This window comes from Lepisosteus oculatus, chromosome 13 (genome assembly GCF_040954835.1).
Source record: "Lepisosteus oculatus isolate fLepOcu1 chromosome 13, fLepOcu1.hap2, whole genome shotgun sequence".
Taxonomy (NCBI): Eukaryota; Metazoa; Chordata; class Actinopteri; order Semionotiformes; family Lepisosteidae; genus Lepisosteus; species Lepisosteus oculatus.
Window position 1 is genome coordinate 18,742,920 of NC_090708.1, and position 20,044 is coordinate 18,762,963.

The 20,044-nt window shown below is 41.5% G+C and overlaps 1 protein-coding gene across 1 annotated transcript in view; it reads right to left on the reverse strand.

Annotated features, from left to right (window-relative positions):
* The window catches only part of chrd (chordin), a 29,223-nt gene extending 19,841 nt beyond the window's left edge, over positions 1-9,382 (reverse strand). The window contains exons 1-6 of the mRNA XM_015361490.2: positions 8,852-9,382; positions 6,431-6,534; positions 5,147-5,270; positions 2,299-2,436; positions 1,875-1,992; positions 1,671-1,767 (exon numbers count right to left, since the gene is read on the reverse strand). Of these exons, the coding sequence (XP_015216976.2) occupies positions 1,671-1,767; positions 1,875-1,992; positions 2,299-2,436; positions 5,147-5,270; positions 6,431-6,534; positions 8,852-9,035 (765 nt within the window). The 5' untranslated portion in view covers positions 9,036-9,382. The remainder of the gene's footprint in view (positions 1-1,670; positions 1,768-1,874; positions 1,993-2,298; positions 2,437-5,146; positions 5,271-6,430; positions 6,535-8,851) is intronic.
* Positions 9,383-20,044: the final 10,662 nt, after the last annotated feature.

Below are 20,044 nucleotides of genomic sequence, written 5' to 3' on the forward strand. Positions count from 1 at the left end.
TGCAGGTTCCTTCAGCTGCCACGTCAGTGAACACAAGCTGGTTTGGATTCTCTTGCACAAAGTAATGACACCCTGTGGTGTGCATGTGTCAGCCTTCAAACTGAGCAGGCAGACCAAGGGTTAAACACCAGGGAAAAGTAGTGTTTGCACATCTGGACTGAAGATGAAAAACATCAAGCCATGAGACAGCTGGAGAAGGCTTAGGGATGTTAATTATACATAAATATTTTACACTATACTTCTTTACCCTTGATAGCTGTTCTGAATGCATTGCTCAATGCTCACTCATCTCCGCATGTGACAGTAAAGATGCTATGGCAAATTCACACATGCCAATTGTTCATTTTCAAATTAATTTCACAAAACTAAATAAAATCTTAATCTTAAAGAAAATAGTATTTGACTAATATAAGTAAATTATGAGATGGAACCACATTTCTTAAAAAGACTGACATTTCTTGGCTGCATTTAGAGACCCATGAATGCATCACAGTGGAATTTTCTACAGGATTATTGTGTAATGTGATGCCATTTGTGGTCATTTTGTGGCCAAAATGGTATTAGAGCCATGGCAGTTTCTTATGATGCAGTAATCCCTATTAAATACATTTTAGCTTGAATGAGTACATCTCTGTTTACTTTGTGTTTTGCTGTGTTATGCACTAATACTGTATGCTCATAAGAATTTAAAAAATTACATTGTTGTCTTGGTATTTTGGCATTCCAGCCCATTAAACCAAATTCTGAGGTCATGTTCAGGTGAGAGGAGAACCCTATACAGTACCAAAGACCAGTTAGTGAGGCCACCTACCTACTGAAACAGATTCAGAGCACAATTCATGCTGGTGGGAAATGTAACTGAAATGTATCTACATCAATCCATTATAGAACAAGACATCCTCAACAGCATCAAAGACTGAACCTCTGTTCTTCCAAAGACAAACATTCTGAAGCATACCCAATCAAACTGTTTCACTTAAAGCTCTTGTTCCCTGATAAAAGTGCTGTGCTTTTGAAGAATGTCAGCATTAAAAAGCACTTCAGCCTCAAACCTCATTTATCATACTGCACTCTCACAGGTGGTCAGCTGCTCCCTTCTCTTGCCCTCAGCCATGACAAAGTTTTGAAAATGTAATGCAAGGTTAAAACGATAAAAACACATCAACCAAAATGATAACTTCTCAATATGAGGACATACAATGTATTACAGGGTGTAAGCAACATTTTCGGGACTTTTTATATCACATTCACAATTTTCTTCACTTAACTTACTTCCCACAGCAAACTAAAACAGTTGACACCACCAAAAACTTTATGTGATTATGAGCTACCAGTAAAATGATTCCTTACGTTATATGCATGCAGTTACAGTGTTTTTCTTTATTAGTGTCATGTGTTGTGTTGTTTTAATTACTGCGGTTTATACTTCCTCTGTCCTTTGCATGCTTTGCTAGATACAGAACCCAAGTGTTCATTGTTTCAGAATGAAATATGTGGCACTGACTATGCAGTGGAGCTAAGGCTAAGGGCGTCCGACTAGTGCGTTGAAGGATAGGTCTGTTAGACTGTACTTGATCTCACTTCTCCTAGTGTGTTACTTTGTAAGGGTCTCTACACCGTGGCACTGACCAGCACATTTGTAGCACATCTGTATCTGTAACTGCACTTACCATATTGCTCTCTGGAGACGCGGTCTTTGGCACTCGAAATTCAAAGACCACGTTGCCATCTCCATCAAGGAAGTGCACTTTGCTCGGACGGGCCACTCTGAAACAGGGAAGGCAACTTTTTCAACTTCATGATGAATGGCGGTAATGCTTCACTAATAAAAATCAGCTCCACAGAGAGGCAGACAGCAGAACAGTGAACAGTACCTCTCAAATGTGATGGAGAAGACCAGGCTGGTCCTGGACAGAGTGAACCTTGCACGGGCAACTCCGCTGGAAATGGGTGACCGGGAGCTCACACTACTGGTTAGGAGAGCAACAAAGTCTTGAAGAAGGAAAAAGGGCAAGGATAATTAGCACTCAGGGACACATGTGGAACATAATACAACCTACAAAAAGGTTTGCACAACAAGCAATTCAGGGCAATACTGGGACGTTGTCATTTATAGGGAAATAACATTCACATGGCATGAGGAACAAAGATGCAATTACCGATTAGGACATGCAAGGCGTTTCAAATTGACAAGTTTAAGTTTGCAGGGAGTGGGGAAGAAGAGGGACAAGGATAGGATGAGGACGGAGAAGAAATGAAAAAGAGGAGGTGGAAAAGGGGTGGCAGGCAGGGCCTCACCTGTCCTGCTCTCTCCTGGGGAGACATCTTCTGAGCTCAGGTAGGAGCGGTCATTGTACGTCTTTTGGAGATCATCATCTTTCTCCTGGTAGTATTCGTACCCGTCAAATATCATGTCCACCACCTTCTTCTCTGGCTCTGCAAGGAGAGGTAACCAGCAGCAACAGGGGCTGTGTTACAGGCAACGTGTACCAGTGGAGTTCTGCAGTGTAAATACACCATCTTTCATTTACAGGGGTGACCACCTTCACTCAGTATCATACTCAGTATCAGATTACAAATCAGTTCTCCATTACTGCCAACTGGTTAAAACTCCAACAATGATTAATTGCGATTGGGCAAATTAAGCAATTAAATAAATAAGTCGGGGACCTATATAAATTCTCATTTGATTTAAATGTATGAAGCTTTAGGTAACTATTCCATTGATCAGGCATTGACAATCAAAGTTCAGCAAATCTCACACACCTCTTCACTTCAAAATGTCAGAGAACTGGGTTTATTTTTTATGGCTAGATGCTGGGAATATAACAATAATGAAAGAGCTTGAAAAAAAGACTTCAGCCTGGACAAAATTAAAACATCAGCAACCAGGAGGTGGGCAAGGGTGGGCATTGGCTCCCCACACACTCATCAAGCCACTCATAATAATTCCTTAGATTTGTACAACGCTTTTCATTTCAAAGGTTCCAGAAGACTTTCACACATAGGAAGGGACACACTTCATCTGACGTGCAGGCCCCCACTGGGTGACATGCCACAGCCAGTCAAGTAGAAAAGTGAAAAGCTGGGCTTGTACAAACAAGCCTCCCTAAAGTTCACCCTTAGTTCAGCCTGTGAAGCAAAGGGAAATTTAGCCAGGCCACCTGCATTAACCCCTGGACTGATGAACAGTGCCACAGATCAAGCAGTCGGGAACTCAGTGTAACATCTCATCTCTTACAGCACAGTGTCTCCAGTCACCACAGGTTTGGACATTCTGGTCCAAAGGTAAGATCAGCACCTATTGGTCTACTGACACTACTCATAGCAGTGACGTGGTTTTCCTTAGAGGTCTCCCGTCCTAGTACTGACCTGCACCAACCTCACATACAGTACCTTCTGAGATCAGATGAAGCAAGGCTATAAAGTGTCACTGCACTAACATGCAAATGTAAGTCTTGCATGCAGTAAGAATATCTAGGATCCATCATACAAATCTCTCATAACCATTTTCCGCATTCCTGCTCTTTACAACTACGAGTGAACATTTCCTTCTCCAAATTCCGGCATCATTTGTGGTTAGCATCACACAAGACATTACCACTTAGAAAGACAGTCATCAAAAATATCCTAAGGAGCTATACTACTTTTCAGTGGTTTCAAGATTAAGTATCCAAAGTTCTTTACAGCAAAATACTGCTACAGACTCAGTCTTTTATCTCTGATTGGGAGATCCACACTTGAAAATGAGCTTTTTCTGGAAAGAGTTGAGCACAAGACTTGTTGTGTTCAACAATGGGAGATAAAAGTGTTTTTGTACATCTCATCTCCTAATCAGACAGAGCCCAGTAGATGTCCACATAAACCAATAATGACATCTACGTCCTTTCAATTTTAAGGCAAAGTAAATGCATCTGGAAATAATTACATGAGAATTTACCTTTTTTAAATGATTGTATTTCTATTAACAGCTGAAATATTTAAGAAACTGATCATGATATATCAGGTGAATAAGCATTTAGTTTTAAACAGGTTGCAAAGCTAGTAAATTGTGACATTTGATTAAGCATTAAAGAAATATCTTTTACACGTCCAATTTAATACTATTCTCCCAGATATGAAAGTCAAGCTTTGTTCCTGTGTATGGACATTTTCTTTACATTGGCATGATACATTTCATTGTGTCAGTTAAATATCTGGTCTTGTGGGTCTGGACAAGTCCAGTAATGAAGTTGTCAGGGTGGGATAGGCATCAGAGTAACCAGTGACTGTCCAGGAGATGGGGGATTGTCACTGTCCCATATTGAAGCCAAATGGCTTGAAAAGCTGACTGTGCAGATGTCCTGCGTTTGAAATAACAGTTCCCAAATCCTGCAGAACAGCCATCACCATATAAAGCATCAAGGCGGGGAGAGCCTGTCGCTTTCAATTCAATCCCACTTGAGGACTTGGCTCTGCTCTGGTTTCTATAACAAAGTTTGTTTCTTTCCATGCCCTACGCGTTAAATTGTTGCTGACACGTGCATTAAACGGGAACAAAGGTGCGCTGTTTTACATTCCGTTGTGTTATGATGAAATGTGCATACTTTAATGCCTCTCAGTGATACTCAAAACTGAAATGTCACAATTTACGGCTTTTTATCTATGTAATCATTCATCGACTGGTCGACTACGGGAAAACCGCTTATTCTCTCGGCCTATCCAAGAAGCCCAGTGCACTAGGCGGGACTACACCCTGGAAACCTTCATAAGCGAACGTGGTTTGGTGGACAAGTCAATAAACACGGAATTATAAATAAACTACAATAAATAAGTAAAATTTAGATTTAAAGTTTCAAAACAAACACACCAGCATTACAATATGCAGAATGACTACGATAAGTACGTGTTCACTACAACGACACCACGCGTACCCGAGCAATCCGACCCCGAAATATTCCGGTACAATTTCCTTGCAAGAGACTTCAAGGTCTCTTTTTTCACATTATCATGGTAGACAACTTCAAGTCTATAAATTATTAACTGCTTTTTAAAATTTTCACATAAAGCGCATTATAGGAATGACGGACCAAGTCAGTGCAAAGAAAAAAAGGACCAAAATTTAAGAAACTATCTCCCCGCTGCAATCCCCACGCCGGGGCCTTACCTTTGGGGCAGGTCCTGCAACAGTTTCCCGGCAGGAGGACGGGCTCGTCACAGTTCGGTTCCGGACAGTCCTGCTTGATGTTTTTACAGGTCACCTTCCCAAACACTTTCCGTCTGTTTCTTTGCTGTATTGGAAAACAACAACTGGGTTAAAACAAATCGCACAGGTTTATTTGAAGCACCACCTGTATCATCTTCATCTGCTCTTAACAACGGATTATCAGACTAAACGACCTTCCACTCCGCCATCAAAGCACAAAGAACCTCCATCACTATCGAATCTTCCTGTTTTGTACAACAAAAGTCATTCTTAGAGGTTCCTGAAGCAACATGTGAATGTAAAAAATATATTCATTATTAGCACCATATTGTACCCTATAATGTAAAATGTCAATTTACCGCTTCTAAAAACGGAGACAGCTGCTGGACATTCTGATAAGAAAAAGGGATCTTATATTATTTCAAGAACAAACTGAAATCACTAGGAGTCGGGTTGTAACGTCCGATTTCCGACATTGCATTCTTTGAGTAGACCTAATATATCTTAACTAATGGTTATTTAGGCAATCGAGTTCTGGTCAATATTGACGTCAAATTACAGAGCAGTTACTGAGCGGGGAGGTTGTATTAATTCGCTAATGACACTCCGAGCTGTGCATTGTGCCGCACAGCAGCCCGGTAAGAGAGTGTCAAAGCAGAACAAAGCTCATCACCGCGGCCTCTAAAGACTAATTTGAGAAACGGCCTCCCCCTTCCCCGCCTGCTCGCCCGCATTGATGGAGTGAAATGGCTCATTGAAGTGGAAAATGAAGGTCATTTGGTTTGTTAATCCTATCGTACAACTTGCCTTTAACAGCACCGCTTCAAAAGAAAACAGATTAGTCTCTACTTTTCTTCACGGAAACTTTTTTTTTACCCCGTCTATAACAGCAAGTGCCCCCTGCCAAGAATAAAAATAATTGCAAGCAGCAAATTGCTAACGTATAAATTATTTAATAAAACATCTGCATTTCATAATGCATCGAGATTTTGCAACATCGCTACACACACTATAAAAATATAGTGAAACTATATTAATGAAACTATATTTCATTATTATGTAATATAGTCCATAATAATGAAGAAGAAGAGACAACTATAAAGGGTTCTTTATTTAGTTTATATAAAGTAAAGCGTGAATCTTTTGCACCCATTGACTCATTGCTTTCCCCCAGAATAGGAAACACTCGGAAAACAGTATACAGCTTCAGTTAAAACTGCTTGAACACTACGCCGCTGTGCTTACTGGTTCGCAGTAGCAGATAACGCAGTGCATCACCCCGAAGGGCTCCCCCAGATCCGGATGCCAAGTGTCCTCCAGCTCATAGAACCGCCCTCCGAACGAACAGCCTGAAACGAAACAAGAGCGAATCAGAGAGCAGGATCGAGGCGCCCTCAGTTACTGAGAAGTTCCTCCTGAGCCCGTCGGAACACTGGAATCCGGGACGATTTATCACAGCAGGGGAGATGTGAAGGAGGCCTGGAAAGGAATCCGTAATGGGAGAACGTGCACTATACAGAGACCACGAAGTTGTAGCTGGGTTAATGGGGTACACGCTTTAAGCAAGACACCTTTCACATGTTATCTAAACATTTCAACTGACACAGGCCAGCCTCTTTCGTAGTCTGGTCTTTGTTGAGAAGTGCTTTTCCAAACCCAACACTAGTCGTATAGTCTTTGCAACAACAGCGTTCCTTTATTTTGACGAACAGAAAACTACTTCTGAGTGCCCTCTGTGTATTTAAATTGACCTGCGCTTTTTTGTTTGTTCGTCTATCATCACTATGAGCTACAGTGTATTTCCATGTACGCAGCATCGGCTGTTATTTTCCGTACCTGGAACTGACGGCAGGTGTAATGTTGAAAGACTGACCTGCCCTCGGAAGAAAAGGGGCCGACGTATAACACGCGATCTACCGACCTCCCTGTATCGAGGCATCAAGTGCAACACGGAAATCCTTAGGGCACAGCGGGCCAATGGAAGGAGGCTGCAGCCGTGCTTTGCGATCTTTCCCCATAAATACAAACCGTGTTAACAATGCTGGACCAAAGCGTAAGACTAGTGGTGCAAATTCGTAGATTGGCGTCAGACTGAATGACGAAGAATTTGGCTTGTATCGGCGGATGCGTCGCAGACAACGCAAGGCCTGGATTCATTTTAGTGAATTATTATTTTTTTCAAGTTAAGGACTAAGTCTCAGAGACACCCTAATGCTCAAAGGTTTCTTCAACGTTTCTGATAAATCTCAGCTTTGTAGTAGACGACTGTCCAGGGAAATGATAAGGGACTCAGAAAACTAATAATAGCTACATGAAGGAATCTTCCTATAGAATTCAGTGTTTTATGGGGCCTCGGGGCATTGAGTTGTCTGTGTGCAATTTTCCCGAATTTCCTGGATGCATGTTTTTTCTCGGTAGGAAAAAAAACGGAAAACAGAACAGCAACTGCAGAACAAGACAGTGTGGTTAGCAAAGCGAAGCCAGGGGTGCCGGACCCAGCTGACACGGGTCACGCCGGCGGTCTCGCCTTTCCAGCCCGCCGGGCTTCAGCTGGCACCACTCGCAGCGCGCGGGCTCCGGGTTTGCCGCCGAGGCTCGGGGTTCACAACTGTTGACGCGAATATTATGCGGTTGCCGTAGCTGCTAACAAGCTGGTTCCCATTATTCTTTCATTAAGTGCCTACTTCAAACGGTCAAGTCGAGTCAGACGGAGGCTGAAGACAATATTCCTGCTACAAACATTTGAAATAAATCACTGCTTGGCAGCGCTGCAGCCCCGTGACTCCTGAAGGAATCATAGTGACTGTAATGGAAATTCTATTGATTAAGGTTTCCAGGATCAAGGAAGGTTTCTAAATGTTGACTAATACACCGCATAGCACCGTTACCAGTTTTGGTTGGCTTTGTAACGTTATTTAGTCATGTTTTAATGATAGAAAATGTACAGTATAATGTGAAATAACTGTAAGACTTTGTTGACTGTTGCTGATTCTAATGATAAGGATGAGGATGACAATACGAAGAAGAGAACACGGGAGCTACAATTAATTATTTTCTCATTAATGTAGACCTGGAATCCATCAGAGCTTAAATAAGATACGATTGTACTATTGCTTTATGCCTTAATACAAAGGACAAACTTCAAACACGTAATGTAAATGATAAACACTTGAAGGAAAATACTAGTATCCCCGAAGCACTAACACATAGAGTTTGAACTGTTATCTTTGGCGTCTAAAAACAAGCAACAGTTCCCCCACCTCAAGCAATGGTTTGTAAATCTTTCCCACATCATCCCCAACTCCCTCTCTCACTTTAAAGAGTATCGAGTGGTTTACAACTACACGTTTAAACAAAACGGACATACTGTCTTCTTTGGCAGTGCTAGATGAGATCTAGAAAAAAACACGCAGCTTATATCAAAATAAATATTTGGACTCGCAGAACAATTCAACATGAATAGTAACTGAAACCCTTTGTGAATGCGGTTTCCATTTTGAATACATGGAATTTGGAATAAACAGCTTTCGAACAGTATTTCCTGTTTTCCAGATTTAGTGATTACATCTAAAGAAAAACAGTGGGATTCTGGCCTACGATGTCTGGGCTCAAAGGTGATGAATGCTGCATGAACATTGCGGTTACGGAGGACAGGAGACACGATACCTGCGATGCCTTTTGAAGGTAGAGGTTCCCTCTCCGATTGGATGGGCAGCGCAGGGGACTTGAGTCGGGAAGCGCGTGCGGATTCCAGCCACGCGCAGCTCAGGAGACACAGGACAACGACCGACCAGCAAGTTCGCATCCCTGCGGCTACAGCTGCATGCAGAGGTGACCCGGGTAAAACCATTCAGCAGAAGGTCCGTTTAAGCAAGACGCAGTGTGGAGGTCGACGAGTGGAGTTGATCCTACTTACACCATGCAAAAAGAAATTAATAAGTAGAGAAAAAAAAATCCCAGTCTCGGGTTACCTTACTCTGTTCAAAAACCCTGTTAGCGAGGTGCTGGAATAAAACGTCCAGAAAGCGCTTATTTTGCAGACGGAATTTAAGATCAACAGTGGAAGCAAAACCAGAACCTATCCAGACAAATATCAAAAAATGAAAGAAAAACGATGTTAGAAACGAAGCCGCAGACTAGACTGGTATTGTGGGCGGATCGTGTGTGCCTGGTTGCTGAAACCTGCCTCTGAAGAGTCAGTGAGGGTGTCTTTCCGTTTTATACCGTCCTGACCGCCTAACTCCACAAAATCAACACAAGTGCCCACAACTGGGGGGGCTGGGGGAGTTAGGCGGGGGGGTGGCGAAGAGAGAGAGAGAGAGCCGGTGTGTGTGAGTGTGTGAGAGTCTGGGGGTGATGGACCTCCCGAAACCAAGCGCAGAAGGGACTCTGACCTCACCCCGTACCACGAGAGAAGTGTCGGCAATTCACGGGGTGAATCGAGTCCCGGAGTACCCACGGGGCCATACCTTACACTGAGCACCCCTTCCAAATAAAGAACTTTTAAAACGCATTTTTTCTCAGAGTACGTAATTATTTTCAGCGTCTTTTCATTATCCCGTTCACCCTTGCGAGAGGCGGTCTGCTTTCTGCAGACAGAAACTTGATTGCTCAATAAATGCAAACTGTGTTGCAACGGCCCTTATTAATAAATACGTAACGTTATTCCTATGGTGATCACGATTATCGTTGCTTTGATGGACGCCCCTTCCACCACATCCCATTAATTTATAGTGCAAGAACACAGACCGGGAATTTCAACGTATCTTTTTATTTGTCTTTGAGTTATGGCACCTATCGGTCTGAACAGACAATCCGGGAAGAACTTCCACGCCAACACGTGTGCTTAGCGCCTGGCTTTCTACCAGAAGCCGCTTCGACATCCTGCGGTTCAAGTTCATATAAACTGCGCGACGTGATTTATTTTCGCAGGAAGTTTGGGCCGGGGGGGACTTGACTGATCGCTCTTGGAAGGTTCAGCTGCGATCTCACTTTCTCATCATTACTATCACCATAGTCACTTTTTGTGTTAGGTGCTCGCTTCTTGTCAAGCTCTTCATCAACCGTTCACCGCGAAATGTCACTTTTCAGCAAGACTGAACCTGTTTTCTGCCTTGCATTCCGTTCTTTGGTGACACTGTCCGTTTTCCAATTCAAACCACACCAAAGAATAATAAAGAATAAAGAAAAAATGACGTGAAATGTGTTCCCGGATTTGGAATTGCGCTGAGTGAGCATGTATGTAATATATCATCGGGTCCGGTGCCTCCCGAGCAGGGCAGACTCATAAACGCCGGATATTCATTAATTCCTTCGCCATCCCAATGCAAAACACCCAGAGCGGTTTGCTCAATAAAGATAAGGCACCACAAACAGACAGAGGGCTCTCCGGTTCCGGTATGCTTGTCCTTTACAAGCTAGAGCCGCGAAAAGCGCAGAAGAAACTCTGCTCAGCTGTCGTTTGGAGCCGACACCTTTCCCTTAAACACATATCTCACAATCGCACCACAGGAATGACCAGTGCTCCTTACCATTTTAACATTTTTACAGTTAATTTTCATATTTGTTATGATGGTGTTCTTGCGTCTTCAGTTTTTCAATCAACTTACTCTTACCATTAGTAATTAATAATAGAGTAATAGCTACAGCTAATCATGTTTCAACAGCTATCTGTTGACTTTTATTACGGGGGACACTTTAATGGTTTAAAAGCACAATATAAATGCAACTAAGGTTTATGGAATAAAAAAGAAACAGAAGGATGTAACGTTTGGAACTTGTCAGTGTTAGTGATTGGGAAGTTCGTGCGGGCGACAGCATTAATCACTTTGTTCCTATGTGAAGACCAGGTGTTATTTTAAGGAAAGATCCGCTCGAGAACAGCTGAGACGAGCTTATCAAATTTAACATTGAATTCAGCTATCTGCACAAAGCAGAACATTCACACAAACGTGATTGGGTACTTGGATACTTCGAGCTTGTGTATAGAACTCCTTTGGTTTGGTTATTGACCTGTCTGAAGGTCAAGACGCAAACGGCAGCTTGTCTGCAATTTGAAATGACAAAGCGCCATTTACATTGAAAACAAAGACGTTTGCGCCTGTAAGGTTGAAAGTGATATTTTCATAGCTCTAGATAGGCAATATTTGTATGTATGTATATCCTGTATGTAAAGTAATTTAGATAAATATGAGCACAGGCTATTGTTAATTTGCTCGTTCGTGTGATTGTTAAGTGTCAGTTTTTACGCATGTGCCCATACAGTGCGTTAAGTTGTCACCGAGAAAATTTGCACCTGTGCGTCATTTGTGTCACGTTGGGAAGTGAATAGCATCGATGATAGTTTGTTTGCATTTAATCATTAAGTGATAACTATTGGTTTCATTTAATACATTAGGGAAGCCATTCATTAGGTGTTTTCCATTCATGGAAAACAAATCGCCTTTTGAAGATAATGCAAAGATTTAAATAACGCAAGTCGCACATAATACAATGAGCCGAAATGTGTATTCTTCCTTTTCATGACTGAAATGCAGACAGAAGCTGAATAGTTCGAAAATGCTTCAAAACCAGGAGGCTTTATACATCTTATTAAATCACCAACTTCTAAAGATTTGGAACATTTTCGCTTTTATCGATTAAGCGAGTGATTTGTTAAATAATTTAATAAAATCGAATGAATTTGACCAAATTTCAGTTTCCATGGTCTATATTCCTCTTAACTGAACAGATTACGTGGTTAACAGATCAACACCTTACAGGTGCCCCCATTCTGCAATTTCCCTCTATCTTATTTTGAAAAGGTTTGGAGACTATGTATATCTTAGAGTTAGGACGGTGTTTTGTACTTCAGCGGTGCAATAAATTGTATGGCGGAAGTTGATCGTGTTGCTGTGGATTTGAATTATTCTTTGTTCGGAGCGTGTATCACATAGAACATTCTTGCGCACTCAGAATGCAATTAGTCAGTATACCACGGAATGTGGAAGGTTTTCTGTTAGGATGTGTGGATGGCGGTAGCGTGTGAAGGTTCTTGGATATAGCTGATGGTGTCAGCACTCAGAGGAGAACAAGGATTGCAGGACAGGATGCCAGTTACTCAGATCACACGATCTGAAATACTGCGGGGGTTTAACAATAATTTCCTTACGCCTCTAGTGCAACAGAAAGAGTGTTTTAAATTAAGCAGAAACAAAATGCGATTGAAGTCATTTTTAATGTGCCAAAACATTACATTCTCGTAAAATCGATTATCTGTGACCAGTTTTGGGCGTTGGAGATGCGTTAAGATAAGGCCGCACACCTTTTAAAGAATGTAAATTTAAACAAGATACATTTGTAACTTTTAATTGTTAATGTCTGCGCAGATTTATGAGGTTCATAGCAAAGGATTTGGCCTCCTTCGGGGAATTAGTTGACTGGCTGTGTTTTTCGCTTTTCACAGATGTTTCCAAAGCACTGAACTAAACCCATAAATATAAAATAAGTACCCAACAAAATGAGATGTATTTTCTGAGAGAAATTTTGAAGGCAAATTATTTGATGGTTTTAATAAACTGTTGTCAAGCGGACCAACAATACAGGACCTAATAAGTTCCAGACACTTGAATGCTAGCGGACTACTTCAGCGAAGCGTGTTTTAATTGCTTGTTGAAAAAATATCACAGGTCTCGGGACATCTCTTTGCAATTCCTTTTAGGCCTATTTTTCTAGAATTATTTCATGGTTTCAGAGTTTTAACTAGACCATTGCTGTATAAATCACTGACTCGAGTTAGTATGTAGACAGGGCGCAGTGAAAATCCCTACATTGCCTATAAAATGAAACGAGGCGTAAGGAAGTTCGGTGTCTGAGGTTCTGTAAAGGCTAGTGGTGGGTTTCGTTGTGTTTTCGCCCTAGTCTGGCAGGTAGATCCTGTTTATTGGCGTGTCTGTGCCGGAGGTGCAAACGAAGAGCCCGAGAAGATAGCGGGGGTACGGAGGATCTTGCTGGCTGGGGTTAAGGTTCAGCACCTAAGAGAGTCTGCAGACCTGGATGTGATGCGGAACAAATATCTAACAGTCCGTAGCAGGATCACCGTGCTGATCAGAGCAAAAAAACAACAACAACTGATATATGCAGTTGTGGGGTGGTCTTCCATTGTAAAAGATCACCTGCACAAGTATACATTTTAGGTTTATCGGATGTAGTTAATACAATTCAATATGGACTAGTTCTATTTAAGCGTGAATTAAATTCGCGGGAAATAGGCTGAACAACCCACCAGATGAGCTATGCCCCGTAAATGCACCCTCAATACATCTCAGTAGAGAAACTACAATAACACAATACCAAGGAACTTTGTACTCTTCAGGTGTTCTTTAGCTCTTCGTATTCCTTACACTGTGCGCCACGCGTCTCTAGTCTGGCAAGACAGGAGGAACATCTCTGTGTTCAGACGGACACAATCATCTCACATTTGTATTTTAAGAGTTTACACCCAGTCTGATAATAAGACCTTGTGTCAGTATCTTTCTCTGGGAATTCCCTTAACCCCTGCTTTTGCTTTTACCAATGTGACTGTCAGACAGATACAGCAGTTCCCGACCTTTTTTTTTTATAACAACCGAGTCATTTTATTCTGGGTGCCTTGGAATGAACTTTATGTTGGGACATCGACATATCACAATAAACAGAAGTTTCTGAGCAACCGCCATATCCAGGAATGGAGACACGTACAGTAATTGAGCAGAATTCCAGTGTTTTTATCGTAAGCCTTTATAATTATCCTGGCGTTCTGGAAGTTATCAGGTATCAGATTCAGAACGTCTCGAGTGACAGAATGCAGCTTGAAACTCCGCTGCATTTTCGAAACAAGGGACGTGCTTAGGTTTTTCAATCTGAACAACGTCCGAATTACGTTGTGTTCGCCTCACCAACAGCAACATGCATTACTCACGTTCCCTGAAATACGGGGATACGCATGAAACACTTCAATAACACAAGGGGTTATCACCCTTTCCCCAATGTCAGTGGAAAACCAGCGCGAAAACCCAAAGAAAACAGATTTCATTCCTATTTCCAATAGCCATCCCGCGGCCGTGGTGTTTCAAGTTCTGTCCTATCGTGGCTAGACATCTTTGGAATTTGACGCACACGAGTGATGGAGACTAATAGGTTCATTGTAGGAACCTTATTAATAGCGGCGTCAGAAGCATGAGTAAGTGTGGAATGAATTCATTCATTTGCGCTTATTTCTCACGAATTCAAAAGAACTAAATGAAGCAGGAACAACTAGCGTGCAGTACGCCTGGTCAGACCTAAAGAGTAGTAGTGGTTTAGGCAGCCTGTCGCCTATCTATACTAAATTCCCTGTCTTCAGTTTTAGTATTTTCTACTAATAACGGTATCGCAGGTAAGAAGAAACCGTTATAACAATGCGATAAATGGGCTAAAATGAAAGCTGTCGTGGGCTAAACCACGCCCTTCATGCACTGTATTAAAGTATAACGTTTAAGTTTTTTTCCCACCTAGAATACTCCCCAGTGATTCAGTCTGTTAGGATACGTCTGTATGAATAACAATAAAGATTTACAGTTTGCAACTGCATGATATTGAGCAACTGGAGTATGTAAGATATTTGAACACGGTAATGGCTACATTTGTACCAAGGGATTCGAGTGAATAGCAAACACGTTGGCGGTGGTGTGAAGTTCACAGTACAGAAATGAATGATGGCTCAAGAGCAACCCTTGGAGCGCTTTGCAGTCACGAACGGCTTAAGCTGTGCAAACAATTGTGTCTTCTTGCAATATTTCAACTGACTGGAATCCAAGATGCTCTCCGCGGCGCGACTCAAAAGAAGATGTCAGTACACACATTGAAGGCTGTGAGACAACCTGGATACCATCTAAAGTTCCCTGTTGTAATCTTCAACACCATTTTCAAAACAGAAACTAATTGGTAGCTCAGAGATTTGGATAAAACATTTCTTTCCTATTTTTAAGATGAAGCAAATAAGTTAGTTACTGAAATTCGTCTTAAAAGCATTTTATGACCTGGCTCTCATTCGCCCATTTTATTGGAAAGATCATCCAACTAACAATTCTTCAACTACAGCCATTCGAGGAAGAAAATACATTCTCCGAGGTTCTGAAATCCTGTAGAGCAGATTCCGCAGAAGATTTCCGTGCCAGAAAAAAAAGATATTCTGATTCGTTTTTTACTTCCTGACATCTTCCATATTTTTTTTCTGGCAAAAGTGTATATCGTTATATAGCCACCGACAATATTATATATAGATTACTAAAAAAGAAATAACGTGTGCACTTTCATACATGGAAATAGTCATTATGCACAAAACGACAGTCCATCGCTTTCGGATGCTCCCTGCGGGGCTCAGATTATCTCCCCGGAGATTACAGGTGTCATCTTCTCCGCAAACTTGAGTTTATCCAAGATCAGTAGTTCCCAGCCGTGGTCCTGAAGTAACACTGTATCTGGGGTTTTCACTCCAGCTGGGCTCTGCATCTCCTGTGCTAATTGACGACTTTTTTGATCTGCGTATTTGTTTAGACTTTTATTTAACTTTTTTCTTCGGTCAACCCCGAGTGTCAAAATACTTTACTTCAAGAACCCTGTTTCCAACATCTTTAGCAGACAGAACGCGACGCTCTCCACAGTTTATTAGATGATCAATTGACGGTGTATCAGAAACACCGACACGCGTATTGAGCGTATTTTTCTTTCTGCGGAGGTCCAGCTGGTTACGTTTCAGGCAGCTCCCCTGAAAGAGCGCAAATTTGAAGCTCTGAAATTGGTACAGGGTTGATTTCAATCACAAAATGCATTTGACCTTTAAGAGCTGAAAGCAAATTTACAAATCTTCTCCAGAGAGAAAACTGAAATCAATTAAGTCCGTAATTAAAAACTCTGCTGGAGCAAAAACCAAAAGACACTATGTTCCTCCAGGCTTGTAAGCCACTGGGGTAAAGCGTCTTGGCTGGATTGTGATTTCAAGTGTTAAAGCTTTGGAACACACTGCAATATAATTAAATGCTGTTCCGTACATGTTTGGACGCACAGCAAGGTGTTTTAATTTATTGAGTTTAGAAAACAGACGCCGGTATGTGTTTAGGAAAAAAAACCCACCTTGACCTGTTCAACGTTTGTAATGAGTTTTTTGAGGTTGTATTTGAACGGCCCTGGGTTCACTTCCTGGGGGGCTATCTGTGTGGAGTTTGTATGCTCTCCCTGTGGTCGGGATGTTTCCTCCCACAGTAACTGGCAGGGTGACTGACTTCTGTGAGAAATGGCCCTGCCGTGAGTGTGTTCGTGTATTTTTTGTGTCTGTGTGTTCTGTCCGGGTTCACATGGGTTTGCTCTGTGTGCTCTATTTTCCGCCAGAAGTCTAAAAACATACTGGTAGCTGAAAGTGGCTCCTGGGAAAATAGGCCCTTGTGTGGGTTTGCGTGTTTCTCTGTCTGTGTGTGCCCTGCGATGGACTGGTGTCCCATCCAGGGTATACCTTGCCTTGCACCCCTTGTTTGTCAGGACAGGCTCTGGCTCCCCCGTAACTCTGAACTGGAAGAAGTGGTTAGAACAAGGACCTATGGGTTTTTTTAAGATGGGGGTTCCCAATCCCAATCCTGAAGACCCACAGAGCTCACACAGCACAGCACCCCCCTTATTGAACCCTGAATAGGCTTTTTCATAAACGTGCATATTTATATACCATTTATTCATTTGAATGAATACTAATCCCATCTTAAACATGTTGGATGTTGTATTTTACCTATTGCATTTCATAGGGAAAATAAAATTCCAATCTTTGAATAGAAAAAAAAACTTGCAGAAATAAAATCCTGCAGATGTTCAAATCAAGGAACTTGAAGTTCCATTAAGGCTACAACTAGTTAATTACACTTAATGAAAACCATGAAATGAAAGTCATGGAATGAAAACAAGCAGGTGTGTGAGGCATCAGGAGCAAGATTGACAACTCCTGTTTTATGCCTCTCTTTAAATGAAAATCATCTTTAAATAAAACCCGTTCACCTGTAAATGAGACAAAATAGCTATTTTTCCCATTAACAAAACAAATAATTCTAACAATACACAACATCATTGTTGGCAATTGTATCTTTATTACAATTATGTATCTACATAACAGCAACGATATAATCAGTAACAGCATCGTGAAAGTTGACAGGTGAGTGTTTAGGAGACAAAGTGAAGTAAAACTGCACCCAATCAGCATGCTAATTGGCTCGTGTGCTCTGCTGTTTATTCATGTAATTAATGTTTAGTATCAATTCGCAAATGCTAAAGAAGGATGCCGAGAGAGGGCAGTCTGTCAATAAGAGGTGTAAACACGCACCGCTCTTGATCCACAGAGCTCATTTCCGAGCTCGGCTGTTGAGCCTGTCATCTCACCGAGAGAACGACAGTAAATGTTTTTTTTTTCAGTGTTACTAGCGCTCCCCGGCAGCCTTCATACATGGCGAGGAGGCTCGTGAGAAGTGTCAACTTTGGTTCTGTGTATTACATTGCTTGTATATACAGTCATAGGAGTTCCACTGAATAATTAGCTCCATCTCTTAAATAACGTTTGCTACTGTTAGTTATTTGAGGCAACCTAGTTAAAACTCTGTGCGCAGACGCGATCATTATTGGATAGGCAACTATTACTTTTCGGTATATTCACCAAATTAAGAAAAAAAATCGTTACGGTGACGACGAAATGCCAGCATCTCTGCTTTTTTTGGCTTAATAAATATACACAGGGACTGAATTCCTCGTTTCGTTCACGAGTAGAAGGGCTAGTAATTCTGCCTCTACCGACAGTTAACCTATTCCGTTTCTTCAACATCATGCAGAAAATTAAGCTATACCCTGCAAGGAACCAACTCCCTAATTTTGTCGAATTATCCCCAAACACTTCTTCCTTTTATGCATTAGGTTAAATTATTTCCACACTTGTTCTGGCGTGCACGGTGTTGATTGTACTGCCAGTCACGAGAAAGGCTGGCAGACAACTCAAGCACCCTTCTTTAATATAAAAGTACTTGAAAACTGTTCGATGATTTTGTAATTTTATTTATTACTAGATGTAGTGGGCGGCACATTAGAGCAGTGAGCTGTCTCTCAGTGCTGGGTCACCGTGTTCGATTCTGGAACTGGGGTGCTGTCTGTGTGGAATTTTTATGTTCTCCCTGTGTTCCCATGGGTTTTCTCCAATTGCTCTAGTTTCCTCCCATAGCCCAAAGATAGCTGGCAGGTTAACTGATGTCTGGGAGAACTGGCTGTAGTGTGGGAGTGTCTGTGTCTGTGTGTCGCCGGTGATGAACTAGCTTCTTGTCCAGGGTGTATCCTGCCCTCTGCCCGTTGCTTGCTGGGATAGGCTATGGCTCCCCCATGACAATGAGTTGGAGGAAATGGTTAGAAAGTGGTTGGTGGTTAGAGCATGGATGGACTAGAAGCAGTACTGGTAGTAGCTGCAGATACAGTATAAGCACTGCTGCCTTTTATTGCGGGTGACGTGTGTGGAGAAATCTGTCATAGAGCTGAATCATTTAACTGTGGTCGTATAAAGCACTGCCATTATTTACTGCTGTGTGATTTCACTTTAAAAAAGTGACTGTTTTTTTTTACTTTACGCATTACAGGTACTGTATAAAGAATTAGTATCATTCAGGTACAATTATTTGCACACTGGTGAATTAATATCTTTAGAATGATTTCAACAGAAAAGGTTTTAAAATGTTTAAAAGCACTGGTTGGTCTAATATTGATAAAAAAAGAAATGTAGTTTGAGTCATTTTTTAATAAGATCATGTACTGCGTTTCAGCTTTACTTTCACTTCTGTTCACACTGCTAGTGGTAGAGGTATCCACCAAAGGGCAGCGCTGTGCAGAAGTGGTTTGGGCTTGACTATCCACTGCAGGGTTACAAATCCGGAGTGGGTTGATGCTGTTTTATCTCTGAGCAAGGTATTTCCACTAGATTTCTTCAGTACATGGCCTGCTGTGTAAACTGTCAATTTCTAGGTAGTCCGTGTAAATTAGAATTAGTTTATCTGGTTCAATAAAGGACTTAAAGTGTTAAATTAACTCCAGTTGCTACATACCTTTATTTTGCTGTCTTTTTTCAGTACTTCTTTTGTATAATACATAGATGTGGCCAAGAAACTAATTAATAACTCATAATTACAATAACAAACAATAATACAAAAATAAATTGTGCTGGCAGGACAGGTTCTGTAGTGCTCAAAGTGTGAGCATGGACTGTGTGTTTATTGCTGTCTGGATAATGCTGTGTTTTCTGTATTTTCCACTAAGTTAACCAATTGTTGACAAGGTCTTTTTTTATAAACCACATGCCTAACACTGTGGAGTTGCATGACTGTTATTTTAGTGGAGCAACCCAACACATCATTTGCTTCAGGCTAAATGTCACACACAAGACACACTGTTCAGGTATTGTGGTGTTTGTGCCTTCTCTTCTTTATGCTCAGTGTTGTGCCTTAGCAATCAGTTCTGACACAACTGTTGCTAATTCACATATGGTACCCGTGTGTTGCTTGTCAGTTTGTGCAATATCTGACTGCATTACTGATAGGGGTCACAAATGTTTTTGTAGTCTCATTCATTGTGAAGCAGGGTTTAATCATTCAAGCCACAACTAATATTTTTTCTTTAAAAAAACAAAGGCTTTTGTATTTGGGCAGGAAACGTAAGCACACAGTGCAGAGAGGGCACAATGCCAGGGGTCTGGAACATAATTGTGCATATTTAACTAATACCCAGGTCTGATCTTCAAACTTTTCTTTTTTTCTTTTTAAATGAAAAATTACCCTTGACACTTCTGATTTTTTTTTG